Consider the following 12,996-nt stretch of genomic DNA (forward strand, 5'->3'; position numbering starts at 1 on the left):
GAATATAATCACAAGGAAACAGAAAAACCTAACCTGGGGTATATTTTACAAACTAGCGTGAATTCCTAAAAAATGCCAAGGTCAACAAAGTATGAGGAATATTCTAGATTAAAGGAGACTAAAGAGACATGAATAAATGCGATGTATAATTATGGATTGGATTCTTAACAACGAAAAAAAATCATATAAAGGACAATATTGGGACACCTAATGAAATTTGAATGTATGCTACTAATTAGCTAACAGATTTTTTTTTTTTTTTTTGGGTCTTTTTGCCTTTTCTAGGGCCGCTTGCTTCCACAGCATATGGAGATTCCCAGGTTAGGGGTCTAATTGGAGCCATAGCCACTGGTCTACGCCAGAGCCACAGCAACGCCGGATCCTAGCTGTGTCTGCAATCTACATCACAGCTCACAGCAACGCAGGATCCTTAACCCACAGAGCAAGGCGGGATCGAACCCGCAACCTCATGGTTCCTAGTCAGATTCGTTAACTACTGCGCCACGACGGGAACTCCCAGCTAACAGAATTTAATCAATGTTAAAATTTCTCATTGTGATATTATACTGTGGTTATGTAAGAAGATTTCCTTGTTCTTAGGAAATAATCACTGGTAAAGGGGCATGATGTCTCCTCTTATTCGAAAGGCTTAGAAAAAAACATAAATAAAAAAATACTCCACAAGCCTGGCCCAAGTGGGGATATAATACTCCTGTTGATGGCACCTCCTCGCTAAGATGACAGCCACCCACCTGCCAATCCCATAAAGCATTCATATCTGTGTCTTAACTGCCACGCCTCCTCTCCCTATTAACTTATAAAAACTAACAAATCACTGATCATGATCTAAATGTGTTAGAGATAACTGTTAATTGCTGATCGTTCTCTCTCTAGTAGCTAGACCTCTGAGAACAATATTCTCAGATTATTAAGGATGATTTCTAAGAAACACTAAGAGGGTAAAGTCTAGGTATGGAAACACTTGGAACCAAGAGAACTCATCACGAATGAACTGGGATGAAGTTAACACATCCATCTCTATCTACCTATCTATCTTCTCAGATGTTTTATGTGAAAGATTCAGTTAGTGCTGAATCATAAGAATACATTCAAAGGTGGTTTTTTTTTTTTTTTTTTGGTCTTTTTAGGACCACATCAAGGCATATGGAGGTTCCCAGGCTAGGGGTCGAATTGGAGCTGTAGCCAGCAGCCTACACCAGAGCAACAGCAACTCAGGATCCAAGCTGAGTCTGCAACCAATACCACAACTCATGGCAACGCCAGAGCCTTAAACCACTGAGCAAGGCCAGGGATTGAAGCTGCATTCTCAGGGATGCTAGTCAGGTTTGCTACCGCTGAGCCACAACGGGAACTCCAAAACTCAGTTTTATTAGAAAGCATATATTAAAATTAAATTTTAGCTTCAGAAGCCCTAAGTATTTACTGATTTGTTTGTTTATTTAGGTCTTTTTAGGCGACACCTGTGACATGCGGAGGGTTCCCAGGCTAGGGGTCAAATCGGAGCTGTTGCCACTGGCCTACACCACAGCCACAGCAACATGGGATACGAACCACATCTGCAACCTACACCACAACTCATGGCAACGCAGGATCCTTAACCCACTGAGCGAGGCCGGGGATCAAACCTGCGTCCTCATGGATGCTAGTCAGATTCGTTTCTGCTGAGCCACGACAGGAGCTCCTAGCTGCCCCAGGAATTTATTGACTTGGTGAGATGTGGATACAAATTACTTTTACCTGAGTCTCTACTGTTCTCCTCAGACTCCTCCTCTTCATCATCATCAGAGTACTTTTTCTTTGGGGTCTTTCTTCGCAAACGCCTGCTTTGCCTCATTGGCCGGGAAGGATGTCGCCTTAGTCTGCGGCTACAGAAATCTGTGTCGCTGTCATCATTAGATGGTGGGTCTTCTTCACTTTCATCTGGGTTCTCATCAGATACCACAAACTCATCCTGTGATCTGTCCAAGAGAAACTAGATGAATTTTGATGGTACACTTAAAACCATGAACCCATTTTTGAGTTCTGAGTTCAAATTCTAATAAGGCCAGCAAATTATCTCCCACGTACCCTGAACTCAACGCGCACAAAAACGAATCCATTCTTTCCTAACCTACTCCTCTCAGCTGTTCCCCAGCCAGGTATTCAGTACTATTACCCATCTAGGAATTCAAAGGAGAAACTTGGTATTAATCTTAATTTCTTTCTTCCTTCTCATTTCCCACATCTAATCAATGGCTAATTCCTCCTGAGTCTACCTATTAAAGATAGTATCTCAAACCTGATACCGCTTCTTTGTTCAGGAGCTCGTCTCCCTTCTAAACCACTACAGCAGTTCCCTGAGGTCTCACTAATCTCTAGACTCATTTCCCTCCAGGACGAATCTTTCTGAAACATAAACCTCACATTAGTCTGGTATTTAAAACCCTTCAGTGGGTTTTCATCATCTTTAGGGTAGAGTCCAAATTCCTATGCATGACAAAGAAACACTCCATCATCTGGTTCCTTTTTATTTCTTGGCCACATTTCCAGCATGGAAATCTCTGCTTACTTTCTTCCTCAAGTCTTGTTATCCTGAAACACCAGGAGTTTCCTAAATATTCTATGACATCTTATGCCTGCTGCTTTGGCTGTGTGCTATCTCCCTCTCCTTGGAATACGCTTTCTTCATACTGATTCTAACTGAAATTCATCAATCGGCCCAATTCATTCTTCAAATTTCCGATGAGTTTTACCTCCACTGCGAGGCTTTCCTTGTCCTCTCTGGATTGATCTGGCCCCACCCTGCACCCAGCCTTATGCTTTACCTACACTTTAGTAAGAATCAGGCAGAATGGCTTTTTTTTGTGGTTTCTTTTCTTCTTCTTCTTTTTTTTTTTTTGCTTTTTAGGACTGCACCCATGCCACAGGGAGGTTCCCAGGCTAGGGGCTGAATCAGAGCTGTAGCTGCGGGCCTACACACAGCCACAGCAATATCAGATCCAAGCCCTGTCTGCAACCTACACCACACCTCATGGCAACACTGGATCTATAACCCACTGAGTGAGGCCAGGGATCGAAACCCACAACCTCATGATTCCTAGTCAGATTCGATTCTGCTGTGCCACGACTGAAACCCCCTTTGTTATGGTTTCTCTGTTTGTTTCTTCCCCTAAAAATCTGATAGGAGAAACTTGCAGTATATTTTTCGCTGTCTACTCTAGAGGAAAGCCGTTCCTGATCTTCCATACAAATAACCTGCCCCAACCCAAACCCCACGGGTCACTAGAAAATAGTTCTAATGATTTGTACTTGTCTATTTCTCACCTTTGACTCAGAATCTCTTATGGTCATGTGCCAGAAGGTGGCACAGAGGTATACTACAAATGAATGTTCAACTGCAGTTCATAAAATTTAAATACAATTTTGAATATTGAACAACCAACCATAAAACTGCATTTTAATCTAAAAAGAACCAACATCAGAATTCTTGAACCTGTTTTAAGTCTTCTGAAAATAGATTTCTATGCGTATGAAGAGCAAAAGCGCCATCAGAGCAGGGCCGAGCTTCTCGGGCAGCCCTCGTCAAGCCTGGATCTAGGGAACGGGGTCTACGGAGGGCAGGCCACGCACCCATCACTGATCTTGAACTCGTCTTCGCTCTCCTCTTCATCCAGGTTGCTGTCACTGTCCAGATCGTTCAGTCGCCGGCGTTTCTTCCGCCGAGCGGCAGCAGCCCTCTGGGGGCGCTTATTTTCTTTTCTTTCTTCGTCCAATATAGTGGAGATGTCTTTGCCACGGTGGCCTGTGATGGTGGAGATGTCTTTTCCTCGGCCAACTCCTGAGTCCAGGGGCAAGAGAGACAGGGAGGGGGAGACAGAGACAACTGCATGTTGATCAAAAGCTTCCCTTTAACATCCTCAGCAGCTTTTTATTTGGTTTCTTATTTTGTTTCTACATATATGCAATTTTCTCACAAATGAGCTAATGGAGCTCTTAAGAGTTTTTGCATTAAACTGACTAAATCTAAGTTTACTATGTACAGAAGGTCTTAAAAAATTTTTTATACAATTCACATACCATAATATTCACCCTTTTAAAGTGCCTAATTCAGAGGTTTTTAGTAGAGTCACAAAGTTGTGCAACCATCACCACTAATTCCAGAGTATTTTCATTACCCCAAAAAGAAACCTCATACCTATTAGCGGTTATTCAAGAATTTCTTCTTGAAAGTTGTCTTTTGAACATGGCTTTAAAGAGGCCAATCCTTTTTTTTTTTTTTTTTTTTTTAACTGTTTGCAGGATAGAAAAAGTGAGAATTTAGCAGCAAAGATGTAAATAAGGTCCACATGTCTGGAAAAGCTACGACTTCTTCAGTTCCACACAAACCGCCTACTTATTATTAACCCTTTCTAGAGCTTTCACAGTAACTAAGTGGAAATCACCCTGCTCCTTGGAGCATGAAGTCCCGACATGGCTTTTTAATTAAATTACCTTCTAATTATTCTATTTTAATGTCACCTATTAGAGACTATGGCACAAATACACTTTTACAAGGTTAATCGAAAGCAAACATTTAGATTCTGATTATCTATCTATCTATCTATCTATCTATCTATCTATATATATTTTGTCTTTTTAGGGCTGCACCTGCAGCACATGGAGGTTCCCAGGCTAGGGGTCCAATCAGAGCTAGAGCTGCCAGCCTACACCACAGCCACAGCATCACGGGATTCAAGCCATGTCTGTGACCTTCACCACAGCTCACGGCAACATGGGATCCTCAACCCACTGAGCGAGGCCAGGGATCAAACCTGCAACCTCATGGATGCTAGTCAGGTTTGTTAACCACTGAGCCATGACAGGAACTCCCTGATTATACAAAATTTTTGACTTTGTAGCAGTAGCATCTAAAAATGGAAAGACAGGACTTCCTGTTGTGGTGCAGTGGTTAACGAATCTGACTAGGGACTATGAGGTTGCAGGTTCGATCCCTGCCCTTGCTCAGTGGTTAAGGATCCGGCGTTGCCATGAGCTGTGGTGTAGGTTGCAGACGTGGCTTGGATCTGGTGTTGCTGTGGCTCTGGCATAGGCTGGTGGCTACAGCTCCGATTAGATCCCTAGCCTGGGAACCTCCACATGCCATGGGAAGCAGCCCTAGAAAAGGCAAAAAGACAAAAAGACCAAAAAAAAAAAAAAAGAACGAAAGACAACAGCAAAGTTTCACCAGGTTCTCTGTTTGGAAGCAAAAGTAGATTTTTTTCATCTAGGGAGGGACATTTACGTTTCATTTCATATTGTAAAACAAAACAACCTTTAAAATACTTAGTAAGATCTGAGTCTACACAGTGCTACTGTGTCCACAGATTGTTGTGAATCTTAGTTAACATCAGTAGGGATCATGACACATGCTGAGGAGAATAAGAAAATACGCTTGCTCGTTGCTCGAATAAAGGCATTTCAGTTAATGTATTAGCCAAGTTAGATAAAGAGGAGAAAATGACAAACATACCTCCTCCATCGGCCTCTTTGATATCATCTTCTATAGCTTCATCAATTGCTTCATCAAACTCATCAAATCTAAAATACATACAACAATCACATTACATACAGCGTGGCCTGGCATGTGGGTCAGAAGGGCTGCCTCTGAAGTGAAAAGGGCTTGAAATATGAAATTGCTCTCTGCCACTCTGGGGCTGTGCAACTTGGATTACATCACCTTACACTTGTTAAATTAACTCGTTTCTTTGGTAAAATGGGGTTTTGTAAATCAGTATCTAATTCTAAGTCGTCGTTTTTCATTTTCAAAGATCATCTATGCTAGGGGATCAAGCAAGTATTTCTGTAAAGTGCCAGATCGTAAATTTTCTAGGCTTTGTAGACTGTACAGTCTCTGTTGTAACCACTTATCTATCTCTGCCACTATGATGCAAAATCAGCCACAGACAACAAGTGAAGGAATATATGCCTCTGCCCAATGTGACATTCGTTATACACTGTGGTCTGAGTTTCATGTAACTGTCATACAATTTTCTCCTTTTTTCGACTATTTATAAATGTAAAAACGACTCCTAGGTCATGTGCCATTCAGAAATTGACAGTGAGCTGGATTGGCCCATAGGCCATAATTTGCCAGCCTCTGATTATACAAATCACGTGATAAAGTAAACTGAACAAAATCAGTGTTCCAGAAATAATAGTGTGAGGAGTATATTATTATTGTTATTAAAGATTATAATTACTGAAATTCATATATACATGATTAGAATTTTATTTTATTGTATTTATTTATTTTAGGCCCTCACCTATGGCATACTGAGGTTCACAGGCTGTGGGTCAAATTGGAGCTATGGTCACTGGCCTACACCACAGCTCTTTGCAATGCTGGCTCCTTAACCCACTGAGCTAGGCCAGGGATTAACCTGTGTCCTCATCGATATTAGCCAGATTTGTTTCCACTGAGCTATGACAGGAACTCCAGATGACTAGAATTTTAAAACTATGTAAATGTACATTCTCGCACAAGGGCGAATTTCCTCCAACTTAAGGGAAAAAAAATCAAGACTAGATGACTACTAAGACTTCTTCACATAAAAAACCCCTTTCATTTTAGAAGTGAGGTGACCAAAGGATACAGTGACTTGTCGAAGACTGTGCTAAACACGGTAATCACTAACTATATACGGTTATTTTTTATTTCATATTTTTAATTCTTTTTTTTTTTTCTATTTTCATGGCTGCACTTGCGGCACATGGAAGTTCCCAGCTGCCAGCCTACACCACAGCCACAGAAACGCCAGATGCAAGCAGAATCTGCTGCACAGCTTGCAGCAATGCCACATCCTTAACCCAAAGAACAAGGCCAGGTACCGAACCTGCATCCTCAGGTTCTCAACATATCAGGTTCTTAACCTGCTGAGCCATGATGGGAATTCCTTAAATTAATTAAAATAAAAAAATTCTGTTCCTCACTAGCCATATTTCAAGGGCTCAACATGGCTACTGACTCCCATACTGGACAGCAAAGAAATAAAACATTTTCATAACCACAGTAAATCCTATTAGAGAGCACTGGATTAAAGTCACACAGTGGATTGACAACAGCGTTAAGACTAATAGCCAAATATTTTGCCTTTTGAGCTGAGAAACTCATTAAAGCTATGGATTTCCTTTCTAGGAAAATATTATGATGCGGCATGATGGAGGATCATGTGAGAAAAAGAATGTAAACATACGTGTGTGTGTGTGTGTGAGACTGGGTCACTTTGTTGTACAGCAGAAAATTGACAGAACACTGTAAACCCTCTGTAATAGAAAATAAATATAACGCACAAAAATTTACATATAATTTCAGAGGACTCACAAGGTTCCGGTTAAGAACTCTTCTACAGTATAATTTTAAATGCTGCGTAGTCTCATCTTACAGATGTATCATGATTTAGTTAAAAGTTTACCTTCAACTTTTTCACAATTGTGAACAATCCATGCATTTATTTGTCAGGCGACAATAACACATACGGATAAAGCCAGATGCAAAGTTAACGGAAAAGAGGATTTTCCAAGGACATGATGCGGCTGTAAAGTGCCATAACAATCTTTTTTTTTTTGAGTGACTACTACTTTCTTGCTCAATAAAGAACTGTTTTCTAGAATCGGAGACTACTGAAATTGTATCAGCAAAAATCCAACACCTACCCTTGCCTGCAGGATCGAAGTCACTTTTAATACAAACAAGCAGCCTTGGTTTACATCCCAGGTTCAGAGTCTGGATAAAGGGCTGCATGTAACACTTCACAGTTTCCTTTATCTTCATTTTTTCCAAGGAAACAGGACCCTCTATCCACCTAGCCATCCAGATAAGATACTGACGCCTTCACAGTCCTGCTTTGCTTGGAGCCTTCCTGTTCATTTAAATTTCATCTAAACTCTATCCTTCCTCAGTATCTTGTCATAACTCTATCTTTTCCTTAGCCAGATGCCTCCTGGATTTACTATGAGATTTTGCTGGATTACATGCCTTGCTTATAACCCATTGGGAACCAGGCAGGATATATATAAATGAATCACATAATACAATTTATGATTAAAAACATAGTTTGTAAATTCCTGTATTACTGTTATATAATTGTAAGCTGAAGGGAACATTTCGGTTAGTCTACCATTATAGGTGTAGCATCCAAACCCAAGGGAACATACCAACTACTCAAAGACACATGGCTAATTAGTGACACAAAGAGGTCAATTTTATTTTTTAATTGACTTTAGTCAATTTTATTTTTTGTCTTTTTTTTTTAGGGCCGCACTCAACGGCATATGGAGGTTCCCGGGCTAGGGGTCAAATTGGAGCTACAGCCACTGGCCTTTGCCACAGCCACAGCCACACCAGATCTGAGCCGCGTCTGTGACCTACACCACGGCTCACAGCAACACTGGACTCTTAACCCACAGAGCGAGGCCAGGGATGGAACCTGCATCCTCGTGGATGCTCGTCAGATTCATTTCCATCGAGCCATGACAGGAACTCCACTCCTAGTCAATTCTGATGTCATCCTCTATTAGGAACAGTAAGAATATGATAACTATTAAATGACAGAGTGATAAAATTCCTTTTGGGGGGGTCCTTCTTCTGCGTTGCAACCTTATTAAGTGCTTTACATTTAATATTCACTCACAACAGTCCCACTGTACGCCATGTGCAATGTAAATCCTAGGTGTACTTAGAGCTTAAATATGAAGAATAAACACCCCAAAATTACAGAAAGTCTATGGGGGACTCCTTTCAATTTCTTTAAAAAGTACCAAGAAAGGAATAAAGAAAAAGTGACAAGAGACTTAGAAATGCCCAACAAGCAGCTGCTCAGCACCAAGGAAAATGCAAAGCAAAATCACAAGACATCACCTCACCTCTCTAAGCATGGCCAGCAGGAAAAAAACAAAAGCAGGGACAGGGAGAACCCAGAAACCTTATAAACTGTTGGTGGGAATGCAAAATGGTGCAGCTGCCATGGAAAAGAGCATGGGGGTTTCCATAAAAACCAAAAACAGAACTAGCACGTGATCCATGGTAGTTCTATTTTTGGTTTTAGAACTACCATGTGATCCAGCAATCCCACTTCTAGGTATATATCCAAAATGAAATGCTAATAAAACAAATCTCTACTCCCCACCCAACCCCCTTTTTTTCTGTTTGCTTTGTAGGGCCACATGTGTGGCACATGGAAGTTCCCAGGCTAGGGGTCGAATAGGAGCTACAGTTGCCGGCCTACGCCACAGCCGCAGCAACGACGGATCCCCAACCCACTGAATGAGGCCAGGAACTGAACCTGCATCCTCAAGGTTACTAGTCAGGTTCATTGCCGCTGAGCCACAACGAGAACACCTCTACTTCCTTTAAAACCACAATTATATCAGGATTCAAAGACAATACAGTTCTCCCATAATGCTTATTCTGATAATGCAAATTTGTCCCAACATGGCTGATAAATTGGGAAATAACTCATGCATAGCATGTATTTCACATTGGCTTATATATGGTTTTCTTCATGAGAAACAATAGGTAAATACAGAAAACGGCACCTAGCTGCACAGGAATAGACAAAACACACACATGCACACACGTTAAAAACATCCACCAGCTACCTAAGCTTATCGTGTGTGTTATAAACCACCGCCATCTGAATCCGGTATCACAACTTTCTGGCCGATTTCAAATAACTCTCCTTTTACTATTACACAGTAATCTATCACAACTGAATCCGGTATCACAACTTTCTGGCCGATTTCAAATAACTCTCCTTTTACTATTACACAGTAATCTATCACAACTGAATCTGGTATCACAACTTTCTGGCCGATTTCAAATAACTCTCCTTTTACTATGACACAGTAATCTATCAGCTCTAGCGCTCCTCACAACCACTTCCCACAGACAAACTTCAGGGCTTTTTTCAATGTAAAATGTCGTATTTGTTGTAGTATTTATGTTATTTCTTAACCGTTTAACATGTGTCAAATGATACTATCATTTTTTACTAGATCTTTATTTTTTTAAAAAAGTGTATCACTGATGAAAACATTGAGTGTGTGGCCCTAACTTCATACTTCCTATAATCCCTGTAGTTTTTACGGTGGGATGCTGTATATGGCATGGCGATTCCCAGGAATGCATTTAATATGCTGCAGCAGAATTCATGTTAACATTTGTACTTTCTATCAGTAGGTTTTGACTCCACTAGCTATAATGATTTTATATTGAAAGAGTTATTTTTTAAGGTTTTTTTTAAATATAAAGAATAAGATGGACATCATTCCCATACATATTAAGGACTTTACTCTTACTGATCCTACTGCATTTTACAATGTTTTAATAACAACAGCGAACCTCACGAGGAGAACTTTTCCATGATCACTGATAAAAGTTTATAAACAGGAAGCAAGCTCAAAGTTCTAAAAAACTAACTTTGTTTTTCATTTCCAGTTATTCAGGTTAAAAGATTATGCTGGTGTTATCTGACAATGGTTTAAAATAATTAAAATATCATTTATTTACTATTTGAGACAGCGTGGTTTAATGAAAAGAACACTAGACCAGCAAACACTTAGAGAATAAGGTTTTAGTCTACGTTTAGCTGCTGACAGTGACCACGGAAAAACCGCCCCCTCTGCTATTTCTGGCGGCAGGTGGAGCGCCAGATGACGTTATTGATTCTTTTGATAGGAGCGGATGGAGCAGTGTGCGAGCTGTGAGAAGAGAGGGATGACTCACAATGACATGGTCCTTACCGTCACGCTGACAGTACACTGGGGGAGAGAAAGAGTCATCAAATAATTAAAGTCGCACTCATTACAATCATTACAACCATGGAAGCACTTTCAAGGAGAAGAACTGGTTCCTTTAAAGGCATAGAGAAGGTTGTTAACTAAAAGAAGGTTGTTAACAAGGTAAAAAATGGGAGGAAAAACTCTAGGCCGCGTGAACAGCATGTAGGAAGGGACTGAAGAACACAGGGTGGCTAACGGGAGTTCCTAAGTTCCTACGGGGAAATGAGGGGAACTGCTGAGTGCAGGGCACGTCACGCAACGCCTGTGGGTCTTGTGAGGGCTTGAGTCCTTAACCCCAGAGCTACAGAAACTGGACAACAAATGTTAAATGAAGAGGATAACATGAACGAGTTTACATTTGGGCAAGATGATGCTGGCGTTTCTAAAATTTTACGATCCTAAGACAGTTCGTAAGAAATACGCAGACAACGTCTAATGATTACTGTGATGACTAGAGTCAGGTTTTGTTTTGCGTTTTTTTGGGTTTTTTTTGCTTTTTAGGGCCATACTGGAGGCATATGGAAATTCCCAGGCTAGGGGTAGAATCGGAGCTGCACCTGCCGGCCTACGCCACAGCCGAAGCAACGTCCCATCTGCCTGCGACCCACACCGCAGCTCACAGCAATGCCAGAGCCTTTAACCCACTGAGTGAGGCCAGGGATTGAACTGGCATCCTCGTGGATACTAGTCGGATTTGTTTCCTCTGTGCCACAAAAGGAACTCCCTGGAGTCTGGTTGTTTTAAAAACATTTTCCACTCTTTCGCTGTAACCATTTCTACAGATTTCATACCTGTAACTTATACATTTTCGCGTTCTTGTTGACCTCCTTTCAAGCAAGTTTACTTTGGATTTTTTTGAATCTTTTTTCTTTTCTTCATGATCTTCAGAAAAATCAGGCTCCTAGGTTAAAAATACAATAATATATAGGTTTTTAGTCATAACAGAAAAAACTTCCTTGGAATTAATAGCTTTTTAACACTGATCTAGGCAGCACATGTGAAAGGTTTAAAAAAGTGAACGATCTCCTTAAAACTGAATAAACATGGCAACACTAAGTATAGAGATTAAAAAGAATATTGGTGATCAAAGGATGAAACTCTTCTGTATTAAACTTATGCTTCTGTGAGTTTCTATATATATAAAAAATATGTGGTTGCACCTGTGGCATGGGGAAGCGCCCAAGCCAAGGCTGGAACATACGCCACAGCGGTGACAAGAGGCCCTTAACACAGTGGGCCACCAGGGAACTCCTATTACTACCTCCACTCCACTCCCCTTTCCCACCCAGTGGCACATGGAGCTCCCAGGTTAGGGATCAGATCCTTAATCCACTGAGCAGGCTGGGGATGGAACATGTGCTCTAGCACTCCAGCAATGCTTCGGGACTCAATGTATCACAGTGGGAACTCATATAATTATCTCTTTTAAAACAATCATGGTGCAGTTTTATCTACCAATAGTAAAACTTAACACATAAAATATTCAATCAAGGGAGTTCCCGTCGTGGCTCAGTGGTTAAGGAATCCGACTAGGAACCATGAGGTTGCGGGTTAGATCCCTGGCCTTGCTCAGTGGGTTAAGGATCCAGCGTTGCCGTGAGCTGTGGTGTAGGTTGCAGACGCGGCTCGGATCTGGCGTTGCTGTGGCTCTGGCGTAGGCCAGCGGCTACAGCTCCGATTAGACCCCCAGCCTGGGAACTTCCATATGCCTCGGGAGCGGCCCTAGAAAAGGCAAAAAGACAGAAAAGAAAGAAAGAAAAGAAAGATAGAAAGAAAGAGCAAAAAGACCACAAAGAAAAAATTTCAATCAATATGTGAATAAAGGAAATAATGAATTTTTTTTTTTCTTTTTAGGGTCTTTTTTTCCACCTGCAGCATATGGAAGTTCCCAGGCTAGTGGTCGAATCAGAGCTGCCTACACCACACCCACAGCAACGTGGGATCCAAGCCACATCAGCAACCTACACCAGAGCTCAGGACAATGCCAGATCCTTAACTGAATGAGGCCAGGGATCGAACCTGCATCCTCATGGATACTAGTGGCTTGTAACCCACTAAGCCACAACAGGAACTCTGGAAATAATAGATTTAGAAAAAGAAAGGCACACAATGCTTAATGCTTTAGAAAACTAACCAAGCCAGGTTATTTCAGTGTGTGGTTTAATTAAGCCTGAACTA

At 41.2% G+C, this 12,996-nt stretch overlaps 2 protein-coding genes across 2 annotated transcripts in view; both read right to left on the minus strand.

Annotated features, from left to right (window-relative positions):
* LOC100511652 (glycerophosphodiester phosphodiesterase domain-containing protein 4) overlaps nt 1–12,996 on the minus strand; it is an 882,168-nt gene that overhangs the window by 469,120 nt on the left and 400,052 nt on the right. The window lies entirely within an intron of this gene.
* Nucleotides 1–12,996, minus strand: part of RSF1 (remodeling and spacing factor 1) — a 157,534-nt gene that overhangs the window by 13,287 nt on the left and 131,251 nt on the right. Inside the window, 4 exon segments of the mRNA NM_001142834.2 lie at nt 1,759–1,979; nt 3,631–3,838; nt 5,510–5,577; nt 11,610–11,719. Of these exon segments, the coding sequence (NP_001136306.2) occupies nt 1,759–1,979; nt 3,631–3,838; nt 5,510–5,577; nt 11,610–11,719 (607 nt within the window).

This window comes from Sus scrofa, chromosome 9 (genome assembly GCF_054392235.1).
Source record: "Sus scrofa isolate SSC_HxYL_T2T_F1_AM1 chromosome 9, Sscrofa_HxYL_maternal_Yorkshire_Landrace_v2.0, whole genome shotgun sequence".
Taxonomy (NCBI): Eukaryota; Metazoa; Chordata; class Mammalia; order Artiodactyla; family Suidae; genus Sus; species Sus scrofa.